Source organism: Myotis daubentonii, chromosome 16 (assembly GCF_963259705.1).
Source record: "Myotis daubentonii chromosome 16, mMyoDau2.1, whole genome shotgun sequence".
Taxonomy (NCBI): Eukaryota; Metazoa; Chordata; class Mammalia; order Chiroptera; family Vespertilionidae; genus Myotis; species Myotis daubentonii.
The window spans coordinates 33435883-33455805 of NC_081855.1; the positions used below are offsets into that span (position 1 = coordinate 33435883).

General features: G+C 40.8%; 1 protein-coding gene across 2 annotated transcripts; it reads left to right on the top strand.

Annotated features, from left to right (window-relative positions):
- Nucleotides 1-95: 95 nt before the first annotated feature.
- PRR11 (proline rich 11) lies at nucleotides 96-19604 on the top strand. 2 transcript variants are annotated; one of them, XM_059669644.1, is made up of 10 exons: nucleotides 96-351; nucleotides 5905-6037; nucleotides 7660-7810; nucleotides 8024-8146; nucleotides 12201-12458; nucleotides 13428-13526; nucleotides 13885-13997; nucleotides 14806-14865; nucleotides 14954-15050; nucleotides 17265-19604. In XM_059669644.1, exons 2-10 carry the CDS (start codon nucleotides 5910-5912, stop codon nucleotides 17331-17333), a joined length of 1098 nt encoding a protein of 365 aa, XP_059525627.1. In that variant the 5' UTR covers nucleotides 96-351; nucleotides 5905-5909; the 3' UTR covers nucleotides 17334-19604. The 2 variants fall into 2 exon arrangements, with proteins under 2 accessions (XP_059525627.1, XP_059525628.1); XM_059669645.1 differs by lacking the exon at nucleotides 8024-8146.
- The last annotated feature ends 319 nt before the right edge of the window (nucleotides 19605-19923 follow it).

The window sequence follows — 19923 nt, forward strand, 5'->3', positions numbered from 1 at the left end:
GAAGACTGCGATTGGTGCCATCGGAAGAAGAGCCAACCAATGACACAAAGGCTTCCACAAAGAGCAAACGGGAAGTGACACACCTTCTTTCCACTCCTGCCTCTCTTCCCCTTCACTCCCGCCTTCTCCTTATTCATACGAGAAGCGCCTCAGCTCTAATTGGCCGAAGCGTGTTGTCGTCTCAGCCAATCACAAGCCAGGCCGTGCTCCTACGTCACTGGGAGACCTGTGCGTGGGGAGACCGAGACTACGATTGGTCCCTTCTCCGTCAGGTTTTAATTTTGAATTTTTCTTCATGGCGAGGGCGAGGCCACTGCCTGGACTTCATCTAAATCCCCGGCTCTTAGACTAGTAAGTGCAGGGATATCTTTTCTTTGTCACCCGGGCTCGCGTCTTCCATGGCTGGCCCTGTTGCTGCTTGTGTTCCTAACGGTTTACGGAGGTGGGGACTTTGGCTGGACTCGGAGGGGAGATGGAGCAGGGCAGAGGAGGTCGAGTCGGGTAAGAAGGGGTCCGCCTGGTGCCACCCTCATCATATTTCTATTTAATTAACACTCTGAAGATTACGTTTTGGAGGAAAGTATCTGCCTTCCTTTGCACAGTCCTTTACATCTTTGCTACTCAAAGTACGGTCCATGGACCTACGGCATCTACATCACTTGGGAGCTTGTGCACAATGCAGATTATTGGACTGCATCCAAACTTACTGAATCAATAATGCGTTTTAACAGGATTCCTCACTTACACAGACACAGTGATTCTCATGCACATTAAAGTTCGAGAATGTTAATTTCTTGACAGGTAGTATTACTATAATCCTTTATGTAGTCTTACTATCATCCCACAGTCAGTGAGAATGTCAACTTTAGAAGTATGCCCTGTATACTATGTACCTAATACTGTGCCGGACTAGGGTTAAAGAGCTTTAATTTCTAAAGAAAAAAAAAAAGAGCCAGGAACTTAAAAAGCAATGCTGTACAGCATAAAATGTAAAATTAAATATATGAAAGTACCAGAAAAGCCCTAAGGATGTTCAAGAGGAATCAATTGGACTGGTTGGTAATGGAATTTGATTAATGGACTGAAAGCTGTTTATGGGAAAGTGTAAGAAACTTCCATAAAAATGTGTTTAGGAAGATATATGACATAAAATACATTATATTGCACGCACACCTATACAGAAAGAGATAACAGATAATTGATGAATCTAAGTGAATGATATGAGTGTTTAGTACCCTATTCTTTAATTTTTCTCAAGGTTTGAAAATTTTAAAAATAAAAAGAATAGATGAAAATAGGTTATAGCAAAAGACAAAAACAGAAGAAAGCCCAGGGAAAAGATGGTAAAAGCACCTGAAGTTAGAGGACAGAAGGGGAAGGGATGGTAAGGAGAAGGGACAGAATTAAGTTAGTCAGAGGAATATTTATGACTCATATATGAATATATGTATGTGTGTCTTATATATAATACTAGAGGCCTGGTGTACAAATTCGTGCACAGGTGGAGTCCCTCAATGTGGCCTGCAGGGATTGGCTGAAACTGGCAGTCCAACCCTGCCTGCGCTCCTGCCTGCCACTCCCGCTCATCCCAGATCCCAGCCGCTCTGTGCCTGCAGCTGGCTGGAGTCCAGTCAGTCCTGATCGTAAGCCCTGCGTCTGGTGCCTGTCCCGAGGGGCATGGGAGGGGGGCCAGGACATGATCAGCCCGCTGGGTGGTTGGTGGGATGCCCTTGCCGGCCTGGGATCTGGATCCGTCCCTCTGATGTTCGCTCCGGCTGTTGGTTGTCTGGAGCCACCTGGCAGCTGCTTTTATATCATTTCTTCTTTGCGGAGCGTCTAGGGATGGGAGGCAGCCGGTGCCTGAGGCCTACTTACAGGAGTCTGGAGGCACTGTCGGGATTGTGCCAGCAATGCCAGTCCATCGGTGCCTGGCCCGTTTTCTAGAGATTGGACCTGCAGGACTACTGAGGGAGGGAGTGGCTGCACCAGACTGGTGGGCCACTTGGACCGGTCAGTCAGCTGAGTGGTGCTCCTGCTGTGGGAGTGCACCAACCACCAGGGGGCAGTTCCTGCATTAAGCATCTGCCCCCTGGTGGTCAGTGCACATCATAGCAACCAGTTGTTCTGGTCCTTCGCCCTAACCATTGCTTAGGCTTTTATTATATAGATACTTTATATATTCTACTCTGCAATGGAGTAACCTAATTTATTTATTTATTTATTTATTTATTTATTTATTTATTTATTTATTTATGTTGTGGTGTAGATTCTTTGTAATTGGCCTTAAAATCTTCTCAAAACAGGGCACGTAAAAAGGAAGGAAGAATACTTTTCAATTAAAAAAAAAAAAGGAAAAATGCTTTGAGTAATCATGGAAGAATGAGATTCTACCTAGTATTAGTAATTGGAATCCCACCTAACCCAGCAAAAAGAATTGTTTTTATTACTCTTTTGGAAAGGGGACAGTTACGGTATATGTGTTTTTAATCCCAAGGAAAATTGCTATATAGTCTTTCAATAGGATAGTTATCCTCTACAGAGTAGAAAGGATATGCTCATTGATGAGAGAGAGAGAGAGAGAGAGAGAGAGACATCGATGTGAGAGAAAAACATCGATAGGTTGCCTCCCATATATGCCTGACTGGGGATCGAGCCCTAAACCTTTTGGTGTATGGGACAACACTCCAACCAACTAACCAACTGAGCCACACAGACCAAGGCTGTAATCAACACTAATAAAAGAGAAAAATGGTAATTGGCGTACGACGATACCGTTTTCATTGGCTAATCAGGGCTATATGCAAATTAACTGCCAACTAAGATTGGCAGTTAACTGCCAACAAGATGGCGGTTAATTTGCATATGTAGGCACAATGCAGGGAGGCGAAAGGGAAAGCAGGAAGAAGCCCCCTGCCACTGACAGTGATCGGAAACCCAGGGGGGAGCTAAGAGTTGGGGGGCAGGGCAAAGGTGGCCCTGGGGCCGCCTTTGCCCTGCCCCCCAGCTATGATTGGAGAATCAGGTGCCTTTGCCGCCCTGGCCAGTGATAGCAGGAAGTAGGGGTGGAGCCAGCGATGGGAACTGGGCACGGACGAAGCTGGCAGTCCCGGGAGCTAAGGGTCCCTTGCCTGGGCCTAAAGCGGAGCCCACGATCACGGGGCCGCTGCAGCTGCCGGTCCCCGCTGCCCGGGCCGGACGCCTCAGCCAGAGGCGTTAGGCCTGGGCAGGGGCGGAGCCTGCAACCGCTGGGAGCTGGGGGTCCCCTGCCCAGGCCTGACACCTCTGCCGGAGGCCTCAGGCCTGGTCAAGGGGCCGATCCGGTGATTGGTGATCGGAGGGTGATGAGGGTCAACTCCTCTGGCCGAGGCATCAGGCCTGGGCGGGGGGCTGAGCCGGGGATTGGGGGGACATTATGGTCCCTTTGCCCAGGCCTGAAGCCTGGGTCAGAGGCATCAGGCTTGGGCGGGGGGTGGAGCAAGCGATCAGAGGGAGATGGGGGTCCCCTGCCCAGGCATGATTCCTGGGCCAGAGGCCTCAGGCCTGGGCGGGGGCCAGAGCCAGTGATCGGGGGGAGATGGGGGTCCCCTGTCCAAGCCTGACACCTCTGGCGGAGGCGTCAGGCCTGGGCAAGGGGCCGATCAGGTGATCAGAGGGTGATGGGGGTGTACACCTCTGGCTGAGGCATCAGGCCTGGGCAAGGGGCAGAGCCAACAATCGGAGGGGTCTGGGGGTCCCCTACCCAGGCCTGATGCCTGGGACAGAGGCATCAATCCTGGGCTGGGGGCAGAACCAGTGATGGGGGGAAATGAGGGTCCCCTGCCCAGGCCTGACGCCTCTGTTTGAGGCGTCAGGCCTGGGCAAGGGGCCGATCCTGCGATTGGAGGGTGATGGGGGTCAACGCCTGAGGGCTCCCAGTATGTGAGAGGGGGCAGGCTGGGCTGAGGGACACTCCCCCCCCCACCACCACCCAGTGCACGAATTTCGTGCACCGGGCCCCTAGTAATTTTAATAAAGCAATGAAAATAAAACAAACCTTAGCTTGCTGAGTCCTTTGTCCTGTTTGAGGTAGAAATTAATTATCTTTAATTTTTGGAAGAGCTGTGATTATTATTTTTAGATATATTTTATTGATTTTTTACAGAGAGGAAGGGAGAGGGATAGAGAGTTAGAAGCATCGATGAGAGAAACATCAATCAGCTGCCTCCTGCACACCTCCTACTGGGGATGTGCCTGCAACCAAGGTACATGCCCTTGACCAGAATCGAACCTGGGACCTTTCAGTCCATAGGCCAATGCTCTATTCACTGAGCCAAACCTGTTAGGGCGAGTTGTGATTATTTTTGAATGGAATATTAGTCTAAGAATTATCTCAGATTGCACCTTTCTACATTGACAGATTTGACATAGTCTCTAAATTGTCTGCATGTGCTAATTACTGTATTTAATTAGAAGACTATTAGAGTGAGAATGACCCAGAGCCCAGGCCTCTCTCTCTCTCTCTCTCTCTCTCTCTCTCTCTCTCTCTCACACACACACACACACACACACACACAGAGCCAGAGGAGAAAATATTTCTTAGTTCCTAGATTTCTTTTTTAATTGAAAAATAATCTCCACACTGGCATACATTGGCTTTTGTTGGACTCTTAAGAAATGTGAATGCATGGGTACTGGAACAACCGCCAGGAAAGAGCTAAAAAGAGATGGCCCAGTTTCAGAATGGTGGTATTCTATTTTTCAAGCTAATAATATACTCTAAAGGTTAACTGTCAACTACTAATACAAGGCTTATTATAGTTAGAACAAACAAAAAAATGGCAGTTCTCTAAATTACCTATAATCCTGATTCCCACTTGCCAAAGGCAACACTGTCCACTCTTGTAATTTTTTCTGACATTTACCTCCATCTAAATAACATACTTATAATACTGTTTCTCTCTTTTTTAAAAATTTTTAGACACTATATACATTTAGACAACTACTAAATCCTACTTTGCTTTCTTCCCAATATACCCACATCATCATTTTTGGTTGAGTAAACATTCAATATTTACACTATTAAATATTTAACAGTGGGACATATAGTATTACTATGATTATTTTTCTTCTGGCACAACTTTTTTTCCTCACCATTTTTATATGCTTATATTTTTTAGCTCTTAGTAGTAATCTGCCCCCAACTTTACAAAAGTACAGTCAAAAGTAAATAGTTAATTTTCTTTCTTCTGTTACCAACTTCACCTATTACAGTAGATGCTAAGTAAATGTTACTGGCAAAGAAAGTTAATTCTTTTGAGTCACATACCATAATCCAACTATAGCTATTTTCTCTGTTATAAATAAAGGGAAATTCACTTAATTTAATGAAGAAAATCAAGACAAGCAAAACAAAATTAGTAATGTAATGCCAAAGCCAAAGCCTCTAGAGATAGTTTAAATATGGACTTAAATTTTTCTCTACATTAGAAGACTTCTGGGATGCTTGTAGTGATCTATTTTCTAACCGAGGTGGTGGTTACAGAGTAAGTTTAATTTAAGTTTAATTCATTAAACGATACACTTAAGATTTGTGCATTTTATATACGTACATAGTATTCTTCAAGAAAAAAATTTTTTTTTTTGTTAATCTTCATCTGAGGATATTTTTTCCATTGATTTTTAGAGACAGTGGAAGGGAGGGGGAAAGACAGAGAGAGAGAAACATCAATGTGAGAGAGACATCAATTGGTTGCCTCCCCCATGCACCTTGATCAGGGCCAGGGATCCAGTCTGCAACCGAGGTACATGCCCTTGACTGGAATCGAACCTGGGACCTTTCAGTCTGCAGGATGACACTCTATCCACTGAGCCAAACCAACTAGGGCTTCAAGAAAAAAATTTTTTTAATATATTTTTTCTCTACAGAAATCATGCTCAAGTTCAAGCAACAAAGAAGGAAGCGAAAAGTAAAAGCAAAAAGATTATTTAAAAAAAAAGAATTCTCTCACTTTCAGTCCAAGCTAGTTACACCTCCCCCTCCACCATCCTCAACAGAAAGGTAAGGCATAATGTGGAACAGAGAAAAATATTAAAAATCCCATCAGTTTAAGATAAAATTACTAGATTTAGCAAGTGAAGATACAGAATGCCCAGTTAAATTTGAATTTCATATAAACAATGAGTTTTTTTCTATTGTCCCATGCAACATTTCTAATATACTTATACGAAAACTTATCAGAAATTGAATTTTAACTGAGCATCCTTGAATTTTGTGTGGCAACTTAGTCTACGAGTTCAAATGAAGTAATGATCACAAGGAATTGTGTTGGAGGTGCACAGTAACTATTTTCTCTTTTCCTACTCAATTTAATTGCAAAAATATGATAACCAAGCAATGAAAGCGAGGTATAATATTGGAATTTAAATCTCAGTTTTGGTAAAGTTTGGTCAGTATTCTCTGGGACTCAAGGCTTAAATGTGTTATTGAAAGAGACTCTAAGTTCTAGGGACTCAAGGGTACTTTGTCACAATAACAATTTATACATTTTGTTGTTTTAGCTCTCTTTACAGAAAAAATTTAAAACAAACAGGCCCTCAAAAAGCAGTTACCATGATATCATTCTCTTTTCCATTTCTCCCCAATATTGAGAAAGTCCCTAACTGGTCTTTCTGCTTCTGCCTTTTCGCCCTCTGCAGTAAGCCTGTTAAAATCGTGTCATATTGCTTCTTTACTTAAAGCTTTTCAATATCTTCCCCTCTGAGTAGAAATTAAAGTCCATAGTATGACCCCCAAGGCCTTTATGATCTGACTGTGACATTATTTCTTAATCCTTCTCCCTTCTATTTCTCCACCCAAGTCATCCTGGCCTCCTTACTATTCCTCAGACACCGCAATGAACTTCCACCTCAGGGCCTTTGCACTCGCCCCTGATGGAATGCTCTTCTTCTAGATATTTGAATTGCTAGCTTCTTTATTTCCTTTAGGGTTCTCCACCCCCCACCCCTCAAAAGTCTCCTTCTCAGTGAGACTTTCCCTGGCTACCATATTGAAAATTTCATCTCCACCCAACATTTCACATTCCCCCTCTATCTTTTTATTTTTTTTTAATATTTTATTTATTTTTTTACAGAGAGGGAGGGAGAGGGAGAGTTAGAAACATCCATGAGAGAGAAACATCGATCAGCTGCCTCCTGCACACCCCCTACCAGAGATGTGCCTGCAACCAAGGTACATGCCCTTGGCTGGAATCGAACCTGGGACCATTCAGTCCACTGGCCGACGCTCTATCCACTGAGCCAATCCAGTTAGGGCCTCTCTCTGTCTTTTTCTTCTTAGCATTTATGCACTAACAACCCACATATGTTATTTATTTACTTATTTTTATCTTTCTTCCATTAAACTGTAAACTCCACGAGGGTAGGGTTTTTATCTATTTTGTTCATTACTAAATCCCTGATTCTTATTTATTTATTATTTCATTTATTTTATTTGTTATTATTTATTTACTCAACAAATATTTGTTGCATAAGTGAATCCCAGAATTCTAGAATTACTGAAGAATTTGACTTTAGGAAGTCTCTGTTCCTGACTTCTACTATAAAACTAGCTTGTTGTTTAATTAGGGGCTATGATTCCAACTCAGGATTTTTTTGCTTTATTTGGTTTTATTTTTCCCACAGAGTGGTTATTTCTTCAACAAACACACCTCTTATCAGAACCTGGCTAAGATCATCCTGGAATTTCAAATTTCCCAGTATCAAAGATGCAGTAAAACTTTGGACAAATAGAGGACGGTTTATATACAACTGGTGCCAGAACTGCATAGCCCAGGTATGGATTTGACATACCTGTTTCCAGCACTACACACTTGCTGTGTGTGTACACTCAGGTCAGCACAGCATTCAGGCTAAACTCAGATAAGATGAAGTTATGGGGTCATATCTGCCTTTGTTTCTATAAGAAACAAGACCACTTTCTTGTCCTCTTTTCTTGTCTTTATCTTATTGCTCATCAGAATCAGGCTTGTGTATTTTTTAATTTTAGAGCTTAGAAGTATTGAAAAACACCATCTTTCCTTCCCGTTTCTGCCACCAAGAACTTCAAAGTCTAAAACAACAGTTTTGCATTTTGGAAAGTGAATTATGCAAGCTCCAGGAAGCACTGAAGGTTAGTATCCTATATAATAAAAATCTAATTTGCAAATCGATGGAATGGAGGAACGACCTGGTCAGCGGGGGGGTGCGCCCAGCAAGTGGGCGGCTCCAGGCCAGCCAAGTCAGGTGCCAGCGGGCAGAGGGAGTGGATGGCAATCGGGGGTCAGCAGCAGAGGAGCAGAAGGGCCGGCCACTCGCCGGCTGGCACCATCCTCCGATCGGCCTGCTGGTCGCCTCCTGCAGAGGAGCGGGCCTAAGCTGTCAGTCGGACATCCCCTGAGGGCTCTCGGACTGAAAGAGGGTGCAGGCCGGGCTGAGGGACTCACCCGAGTGTACAAATTTTCGTGCACCTGGCCTCCAGTTATCAAATAAAAAACAAATCTGGGTCCTTAGCTGGTTTGGCTCAGTGGATAGAGCGTCAGCCTGTGGATTGAAGGGTCCCAGATTTGATTCTGGTCAAGGGCACATGCCCAGGTTGCAGGCTCATGCCTAGTAAGGGATGTGCAAGAGGCAGCGGATCAGTGGTTCTCTCCCATCATTGATGTTTCTATCTCCTCCCTTTCCCTTCCTCTCTGAAATCAATAAAAAATATATTCAAAAAAACAAAAAATAAATCTGGGATTTGGTAAGGAGGGGAGGGGTTGTCTCCCATAAGAATCTCAATGTGCTTTTACTAGAAAAGGAATGACTGCAGTTGAGTGCTAATCCTAGGCCTTTTTGCCCTCAGATCTGTTCCTTAAAACATTGAGGCTCTGCTCCATATTGCAGGGATGCTAGCCTCTTTAGGTTACATTCCCCAAGCTCCATGTCACCTGGTTCCTGGTTGTGCTGGACTAACGTAGATGTAGATGTGGATGAGAGACTAGAGGGAGGGAGGAGATAGGGCAGTGATGGCGAACCTTTTGAGCTCGGCATGTCAGCATTTTGAAAAACCCTAACTTAACTCTGGTGCCGTGTCACATACAGAAATTTTTTGATATTTGCAACCATAGTAAAACAAAGATGTATATTTTTGATGTTTATTTTATATATTTAAATGCCATTTAACAAAGAAAAATCAACCAAAAAAATGAGTTCGCGTGTCAGAGGTTCGCCATCACTGAGATAGGGTGTTTTTCCCCTTTCATTTTCTGTGTTGGGCGATTTCCCCAGCAATGGCTGTAACTGTTTCTCAAATTCCAGCTCCCTCAGGTAAGTCTGCCACATTTCTTGATTCTCTGGGTTAGCCTAGCTCCAGAGATCTGCTTCTACTGCTCTTTCCTTTGTCCTTCCATTCGCAGGATGTTCATAGCTTTCTGCTCTTGAATATTTCTGGGCTGCCTCACTGCCCCCTGTGTGCTTCTCATCTCTTCCAGCAACAGTGGGACCAACTGCCTTCATTACATTCCCCATCTTTGAAATACTCAGGGTGTTTTTATTTTCTTGACTAATAAAGGCAGAAAAAAAAACACCCAAAACTATAAATATCCACCCCCTTCACTCTCCGGAGCAAGGCCTCTATTCTCCATGTCCAAAACTCAAAAGAATAAACATTGTACACATTGGTTTAGAAAGAAACCTCTGAGGTTATATCCCTGCTCCCAGAATTTGTACCTCACGATGAACTAGCCCCATGGTCGGCAAACTGCAGCTCGCGAGCCACATGCGGCTCTTTGGCCCCTTGAGTGTGGCTCTTCCTAAGCCTTAGGAGTACCCTAATTAAGATAATAACAGTGTACATACCTGTATAGTTTACGTTTAAAAAATTTGGCTCTCAAAAGAAATTTCAGTCGTTGTACTGTTGATATTTTGCTCTGTTGACTAATGAGTTTGCCGACCACTGAACTAGCCAGATAGGGGAAGACAAATCACCTCTCAGCCTCAGTTTCATTATCTCTAAGTGGGGATGATGCCATCTTTAGTGGGCTGAGTGACGGCCCCCCAAAAGATATGTCCAAATCCTAATCCCTGGAACCTATAAATATTAGCTTATTTGGGAAAAGGGGTCTTTGCTGATAGAATTAAGGATTTTGAGATAAGGAGGCCATCCTGTGTTACCTGGGAAGAGACTACATCCAATGGAACTTCATAGTCTAAATAAAACAACCGTTTTGCATTTCGACAAGTGAATTGTCCTTATAAAAGAGACACACAGCCCTAACCGGTTTGGCTCAGTGGATAGAGTGTCGGCCTGCGGACTGAAGGGTCCCAGGTGCGATTCCGGTCAAGGGCATGTACCTTGGTTGCGGGCACATCCCCAGTAGGGAGTGTGCAGGAAGCAGCTGATTGATGTTTCTCTCTCATCGATGTTTCTAATTCTCTATCCCTCGCCCTTCCTCTCTGTAAAAAATTAATAAAATATATTTAAAAAAACGAGAGACACACAGAGCAGAATACACAGAAGAGGAAGAGCAGTGGGACCACAGAGACAGAGATTGTAGTGATGCAGCTTCAACCAAGGAATCTACCAGAAGCGGGAAGAGGCAAGGAACGGATTCTTTCGTAGAGCCTTGGGAATGAGTGCAGCCCTGCTGACACTTTGATTTTGGACTTGTAGGCTCCAGCACTGTGAGAAAATGAATAAATGAATTTCTATTATTTTAAGTCACCAAGTTAGTGATAATTTGTTACAGTAGCCACAGGAAACTAATATACCATCTTATTTCATAGGATCATTTTATTAATTGCTAGGGCTGCCATAACAAAGTAGCACAGACTAAGTGTCTTATACAGCAGAAATTTATTTTCTCACAATTCTGGAGGCTACAAGTCTAAGATCAAGGTTGGGTTGTTGTTCTTTCTGAGGCCTCTCACCTTGGCTCGCCTTCTCACTGTGTCCTCACATGGACTTTGCACTGTGCACGCCCATCCCAGGTGTGTCCTATATATTCATACTTCCTTTTTTATAAGGACACCAGTCAAATTGGATGAAAGCCCACCCTGACAGCCTTATTTTACTTTAACCACCTCTTTAAAGACCCTATCTCCAAATATATTCTGGAGTACTGGGAATTAAAACTTCAACATATGATTGGGGGCGAGGGGAGTGTACACAAGTCAGTCCATATGGTCTGTTACAGCCCCTTGGCCTTTTTATCAATTTCTTAAATATACTATACTAGAGGCCTGGTGCATGGCATTTGTGCACTGGGGGGGGGGGCAGAGGAGGGTCTTGCAGCCTGCCTGTGCCCTCTCACAATCCGGGACCCTTCAGGGCGTGTCCAACTGCCGGCTTAGGCTTGCTCCGTGGCCAGGTAGTCGGACATCCCCTAGGGGTCCTTAGCACTGCTGCAGAGGCGGGAGAGGCTCCTGCCACCACCACTGCACTCGCCAGCCGTGAGCCCGGCTTCTGGCTGAGTGGCACTCCCCCTGTGGGAGTGCAATGACCACCAAGGGGCAGCTCCTGCATTGAGTGTCTGCCCCTGGTGGTCAGAGCATGTCATAGCAACCGGTCATTCGGCTGTTGGGTCGATTTGCATATTAGCGTTTTATTATATAGTATTCTTGGCTGCTAAGTATTTTCCCCTCTGCTAGGAATTCTCTTTCCCCAGTCTTTATCTTCCTTCACATGATAAATCTCAATTCATCCTTAAGATTATAGCTAAATGTTGCTCCCCAGGCTTCTCACTCTTTATGCTCTCAGCACACTTCATTACTCTTATTATTATTTTATTTGGTTTTGAGCATATCGTACGTGTTTAATGTCTGTGTTCCTCACCAGACTGTCAGCTCCATGAGGTGGCACACAGGGCTCTCATTGGCCTATAGTGCCTGACATATTGCATACATAAAACAAATGTCTGGATGAAATTTAAATATATCATTAAAGATTGCCACTGTTAACATACTATTATTTATAATTCTAATCTTTTTCTAAGCATATAATCTATTGTTTATTATACTAAGATACATAATTGATTTAACTGAATAACTGAATGAAAGAATGAATTTGTGATAAATGGGAAAATATTATGAAACATGATGTACTGAGAAAGTATTCTATATAATAACTTTGACTTGAATGATCCTCGGCTACAAGAACCAAATTAATCTGTTGTTTCTTTGCCAAATGTAATGTCTTCTTTCAGACTATCTCAGAAAATTCTTCCTGTCCGAGCTGTGGTCATCCCTGTTACATGAATGGTAAACTTACAATAGTGCCTGCCTGTGCTGTAACCACCCCTGGAGAATCCGGAGCTGTACTTCCTGCCACACTGCCAAAGCCAGCAGGCCATCTTCCTCCTCCACCCCCACCTCCACCCCCTCCACCTCCGCCTCTGCCTCCCCCTCCACCACCCACAGCACCTTTGCTGCTCAGAAAATCCAATCTCACCAAAGCACTTCAGGTAAAAAACAATCTAGTAAAGGTGTGTTTTGGTCAGTATGTAATGGAGGCGTAAAGACAGGTGTCATTTTAAGGCTGGGCTAAGGACTTTAACAGGAAAGCTATATTTTGATTCCATATCTTAATTATGTCAGTTATTGTGTGTATAAAAAAATCAGTCCCCTGGGAACTCACAAAAGCTGGATATAGAAATACAAGTGATTTTCTTTAAGGATAAATAAATATAATTTAGTAGAATAGAAGATTTCTGTTGGCTTCTCAGCATATCTTTAATTTTTTTTCTCCAACTAAACCAGTAAGTTTCCCTTGAAAAATGTCAGCATATCTTTTTACCAAAAGGAAAACCTCCCTGAGAAACCAAATTAAGAACAGAAGATAGCTTAGTGAGTGAACTCTGCATAAAAAGAGTTGGTGGATCCAGAGAACCAGTCTCCATTAGGTTTACTTATCTGTCACAGGGACTGAAATATTTGTAAATCACTAAGATAGCCATGATCCTGTTTTAAAATCTGCTGAATTTTCACTATGGATACATTTGATTTATAATGGCTGAGTTAAATCCAGAGCTTACCACTATATTTGCCCTAATGTATACCTCTCTGACTATACATTTTTGCTGTATGGGAACTGGATTATCTTTTTACGTAGTTCAGGTAAACGTCATTTGATTTGAGGAACTATTTCAACTCGTATCTTGTAATGACTACTGAGGAAGATGCATAATTTCAGGAATGAGTAGCTCATCTCTTATTATCAAAGTTGTACCGTTTGACGAATACCTTCAATAGCCTTAGTATCTTTGGGTACTGAAAACAGGATTATTCTTGATTAAGTGATAAGAATTTGATAGGTTCCTAGGGTAAATGAGGGTTAACTTTTAACTCTAGGTCTTTAAAAACTATATTATGATTTGCATTTGACTAGATATCATGGTTCTGAATTGAATTTTAATCTTTCCATGTATTTTAAGGCTGGACCATTGAAAAAAGATGGACCCATGCAGATAACAGTTAAAGATCTAATGACTGTGAAATTAAAGAAAACCCAGAGTTTTGATGAAAAGAAAAAGGTAAGATATCATTGATCATACACAGAGTCTTTAAGCCTGATTGCCCCTTTATGGAAACAAAATATAAGTCTTATGTATAGAAGCTATCCCAATGTAAGTACTTGATATCTTATTTAAGTAGTTGTGGATCTCTGCAACAAAATACGTAGATTCCAAAATTATTTAATTAGGCAGTTTTATGTGCCAACCATTAGTCTGAAGAGGTAGAGACATACTTTGAAGTTTTAGAGTAAAACTTAAGTAGAGTAGTGGCTATATCTTATGCATATCCAGCACTCAAATATTCATTGTTTCAGCATGTTTACATTTTGAATATTTTTAACGTGCTTTGTAATAATGTCTCACTTTGCAGTTAAAGCTTGTTCCGTCACCAGAGGTACGGAACCCACGAGTTACCGTCTCTGACCTGCAGCGTGTTACCCTGAAGCCCAACTCCAACGTGTTCTCAACTCGAGTTACAAACGTCCTAATGTAAGAAATTGCACCATGTTATCCTCTACCACTACTAAAAAAATGTGTTTTTTGCTTTTTTCTAACTTTAAAAATTATATATGTGCATTGTAGAAAAAAATGGTATCTACAAAAAAATTTAAAGAAGAAAACAAAAATCATCCAACTAAATATATCATTAAAGATTCCTACTGTTAACGTACTATTATTTATCATTCTAATCTTTTTCTAGGCAGATAACAGATTTTGGGGGAAAAACAATTACTATCAAGAATTTTAGTAACTTATATACCTCAAGAAAATAAGTTTAAAAGCAGTTCGATTTCAGAAATAATAAAATATGAAAACTAGTGTGTCTTAGAATCAAGGAAACATAATATATGTGCGTATACCTGTGTATAATCATATTGTAGATACAGTTACGACTTTTCCTATTCAGTGTGTCATGAGCTTCCCCCATCTTATAAAAAATTAATTTAAAGCATCATTTTGATTTCTTAAGTACATATTGTTTATTATATATAAATTTCATAGATAAAATCCTGTTTTGAGACATTTAGGTTGTTTATGCTTTTTTATTTCAATGAACATCCTTATCAATCATCTGTATGCATAGCTGAGTTTTCCCTAAGATGGATTTGTATACATGTAATTACTAAGGCAAGAAGTATTGCTCTGAAGAATTATTATATCATCTTATGCTCCTATCAACAATACTCACTGCTATTTTTTACTATTTCTAGGATGTTACCTATAAAAATGACTGCTTTGCTTTGGGAAAAATGATAAAATCTAGCAAGTTCTAATTTTGATGTCTTTATTTTATCAGTAATCCTGGTAAAAGTCAGATAGACCTGCGGAAACTACTTAGAAAAGTCGATGTAGAGAGGTAATACACTCTCTTATCTTTATGTTTTCTAAATCTACATGGTAATTGGCATAAAATACAGTTTCTAATAGTTTTATAACCTTTGCAGGAGCCCAGGTGGGACCCCTCTTACTAATAAAGAAAATATGGAAACAGGAACTGGACTGACCCCAGTAATGACTCGGGCCTTAAGGAGAAAGTTTCAAGTAAGCCTTTAGAAAAAAAAATTTGGGGTTCCTTTTCTTCAAAATCATTTATTTAGAATCTTAATCTAAGGCAGCTTTCTTTTTTTTACATATATATATATATATACATATATATATATATGTAAAATATATATTTTTTATTGGTTTCAGAGAGGAAGGGTGAGAGAGAGAGAGATAGAAACATCAATGATGAGAGAGAATCATTGATTGGCTGCCTCCTACATACCCACTACTGAGGTTTGTGCCTGCAACCTAGGCATGTGCCCTTGACCAGAATTGAACCCGGGACCCATCAGTCCGCAGGCCAATGTTCTATCCACTAAGCCAAACCAGCTAAGGCTAAAGCAGCTTTCTTAGTAATCATCATCATCATCATCCTCATCATCATCATCTTTAAATGATACTTTATGCTTTACAAAGCACTCACATATTTAGGCTTCATAAAATTCTATGAGATAGTGAAGATTATCATCTTCACTTTACCAGTGACTGTCTGGTTTTTAAAATTCTTTTATTAACTATTTATTAAACCTCATATGCCAGGCACTGTGCTGGAGTATCAGGGATATAGTGATAAGCAAAACAGACACAAATCTACTGTTTTGGAACTTACAGTCTAGTGGGGAAAATAGATGTTTATCAAATAATCACATATATGGATAATTGTGCACGAAAATAAGTGCTGTGAAGGAAAGGAATAGGGTTCTGTAGAGCCCATGATTTAGGAAGGATTTTCTTAGGAAGTGATGAGGTGAGACTGGAAGGGTGAATAGGCATTCGCTGGGAAGGGTACCTATGTAGTATGGGGGTGGGCCTCCCATGGATGTCATGGAAGAAAAAGTACCGAACATAAAGAACAGCATGTGAGAAGGCCTCACAGTGGGAGGAATCATGGCCATTCAGAGGAACTAAAAAGTAGCCAGAATGGCTGCTGAGAGAGCAAGTTTATCAGTGGTGACAGACAGGGATGGAGATGTCGCTAGGAGTCAGATCATGCAGAGTTGATAGGAAAAGGTCTTGGCAGCTTTTTTCTTTGTCATCTACATGTATGCCCACTCACCAAAATCCAGCACATCAGTTCGCCTTGTGTGATTTTTTTCCAAACCCCGTTTGTCCCTATCATTTCCCTGATCAGATCTGTACGGAATAGCCATCCTTCTGCCACCCCTGCTAGCGTGCGGGGACGCAAGGCTGCTGGCCTCTTTGGCTATGAAGCTTACATTTCTGTGACCCTCTGGCAGCAAAGACGCACCGTAGACTTCACTGCTGACACTTCACCCCAACACTGTCCTCATTAAGAATCAGTCCCTTTTGCAGGACAGCTTGGTTTCTCTCTTGCCAATTCAGCTGGGTCCTCCTGGGACTATATGGTCTTCTTTGGAGGTGTGGCCAGATTCCTCTCTCCTCCAATAGGGCTCTACCTCTGGATTACCTTCCTTGGTGATAACACAGATTGTGAAGGACAGGGGCAGAGGGCGGAGGCCTCGCCGTAGGACTAAGCCCCTTCCTTCCCTTCTTCAATTCTAGGATCCTTTTTGTCCCAGTGGGCTGGGTAATGTAGAAACAAATAGACATATAATAAATAATATATCCACATATTTAGCAACAACATCAAAAATCACAGATAGTCCCTATGCCCTAAATGTGCTCCTCAAAAGTCACTTGCTAGGAGGATGTCTAGTAAACAACTGTTGAGCACAGAGTGACTTCTCCTACCCAGCCCTTGGGCTTCCTTCCTTTACCTTTGAAGCAACTGCATTCGTTAGGTCTTGCATTTGGTTGCAGGTAACAGAAATCTGACTACAGTGTCATAACCAACGAAGGGCTTTTTTTCTTACCTACATTATCCCCTTGAGAAGCAGGCAGTCTAATTGGTACAGCAGCTTCACCATGTCATCACTGCTTTCCCATCCTTAATGTGTGGCTTTGATTAAGGTGCAGAATGACTGTACTTCCTGAAGACTCATGTCTACATTCTAAGCAAGATAAAAAGTACAAAGGACAAGAGGGTGTGCTAGCTAAGATATCCCTAATCTCTTTAAACAGGAACTTCTGATTATATCAGGGAAGTTGGGAAAATTGTTTTTTAGAATCTGGATGCATTGCTTCTTTGTACAAAATCTGGGTTCTGTTAATGAGGAAGAAGGAGAACTGTGTTAGCTACAGGAGCATAATTCACATTATAATTGAGACTTTTCTTTCTTTTTTTCATAGCTGGCTCACCCTAGAAGCCCAACTCAAACTCTGCCACTTTCTACAAGCAACTATGATGAACAAAACTGATGCCAACTCTGCCTGACTCCATGTGATCATCCATAAAATATCCATAAAATCACTCCACTCCTTCTTTAAAAATGTAGTATGTATAAATAATTATTCTAATTTATAATTCCATTTAAAGAATTACAGTATTATGGAGCCCATATTTACTGTAGATACTAGTAAAGTGGGTATTTGGATATTTTCTGGTTTACATGATCAATAAGAGAACAGAATGGAAAATACAATCTCCAAAGTGATGTTCATCCTGGAATTACCCAATTTAGGTTGGAGAAGTTTTTTAAATTTAGCTAGATAACTAATTTGTACTCTCTAGGTGCATTTATGACCTTAAGACAATAACCTAGTTCCCAATCATCTTGGGTATTCTCAGGTAATTGAAAAGTATTTCAGCTTTTAAAGCGCATGCATTCATTAAGTGCTACAAACTTGATCAATAAGAAAGACCCTCTCGGTTTTATTTATGTTCATTATAAACAGTTAAGAGATAAGAGCATCCTACATCCAAACCCACCTATTTTCCAAAAGGTTTGAAAGCAAAAGGAACAATGTGATCTTAAAAATTAGAATATATCATTTCTAGCCTCTTAGGTAGGGAGTCATGTCTGGCTCACTGAAGTCTGAGATATTCATTATTTTGATGTCTGCTGTCTACATGCATACAGCTAAATATAAATTTCATGAAGACTTCAGCCTGAACCTTGTATTGTCCACAGTGCCCTAGCAAGGATTCTTTGAGGTCCATAGCAGGTTCACTATAAGACCTGATACCCTGTTGATTCAATATCAATAATAATGTACACCTAACTGGATTTTTGTTCTTTCCTGCCAATCCAGGTTTTCCAGATTTAATAAATATAAATACATGACACCAATCAAATTTGAATTTCAGGTAAATAACAAATAACTTTTCAATATAAATATGTCCCATTAAACAATGAATACTTTGTTTAGTATAATTATGCCCCAAATATTGCATGGGACATATGTATACTAAAAAAAAAAAAAAAAGTCAGCTCTGGTTGGTGTACTCAGTGGTTAGAGCATTGGCCTGAGCACCAAAGGATCACGGGTCTAGGGTATGTATCTGGGTTGCAGGTTTGATCCCCGGCCTCAGTCAGGATGCATGCAGGAGGCAACCCATCGATGTGTCTCTCTTACATAGATGTTTCTCTCTCTCTCCCCTTCCTTCCACTGTCTCTAAAAATATCCTGGGTGAGGACTAACAAAAAAAATTCATTGTTTACCTGAAATTCAAATTTAACTGGGCATCCTTTATTTTATTTGGTGACCAAAGAGTCAGTCTCCTACAAATTTGCCAGGTATTTCTGGGAGGCCCCAGTTTGTCAGACACATCTATTTAACAGTGATCACTATTATAGATTTGTCAAGGATCCCCATTACTAATGCTCTAAGTATCATGGAGGAAGGGAAACTCATTAGTGTGAGTGTGACTGAACATGCAGGACTGTCTTTAATGCTGTAACCTCCACTGCAGCTCCAGAAAGGCGGCTAGTAGTTCTTCATGGATAGGGACCCAGGGGTTTCAGCTACATAAATGATATCCTTGAAATATTCCCTGGTTAGCTTAGGCTTAAAAGGTATTTTAGCATTTTCCAGAAATGCTTGTATTTCCACAGGTAAATATTGCTGTGAGGTGCCAAATAGTGTTATAAAAGTCACCAGACTGGAAAGCAGACCTGGGGATACTGTTTTGTTTTTATGAAATCCACATTTATGTTTACAGCACATTTATAAATAAAAATTCATCAAATATTAGTTAAGAAACGTATGTGCTTCCAATACATTTTTTTAAACCTGCTAACTACATTTGTATTATGTGTGAATGATCACTGAGAATAAAGTAGTTGAGCATTTGTACAAAATATTTTATTAGGCACTCATAATGTTTCTAATATTAATAAACCACTGTGTACTATATCGATTTTAAATTATGTAATCATTCTTGTAGAATACAGGTTTATAAAAACATGTTATAGAAATTCTATAGATAAATATTTGTAAAGCTGCTATTGCCATTATACCAGTATTAAATTGTATTCTATGTTGCATCATTTAAAATTTTTATGGCAGATTTTATATTGTACCCATTTGAGAATCCTGTAAATGTTATGGCTTCATTAAACTGTTGCTGATCATATGTTCCCAATGTTTATTTTGAGACTAAATGACAACCAAAGAATATAAACTACTACCATGGTACATCTGGTTATGTTTTTAAATAAAGAGCAATAAAAGAGCCTTTAGTTTTTCTCTTTTTTAATGTTTTCACCAGAACCATAGCACATAGAGAAAGGTACATAAAATGTAAGTAAATAAATTAACAATTCATAAAGCAAACACTCATCTAACCAAGAAAGAGACATTATAAATGTCTTTAGAAGCCCACCCCCCCTCCCATATTATAATCCCTTTCCTCTAAAACTAATTACTGACATGCTTGTTACAATAAATATTTATTGTTTAGTCCTTTTAAGTATGCCTCCCTAAATGTGTGGTTTATTTTGCTTGCTTCTGAACTCTTATGTAAATAAGATCATACATTATTCTTCTTTCACTAATCCTCAATCAG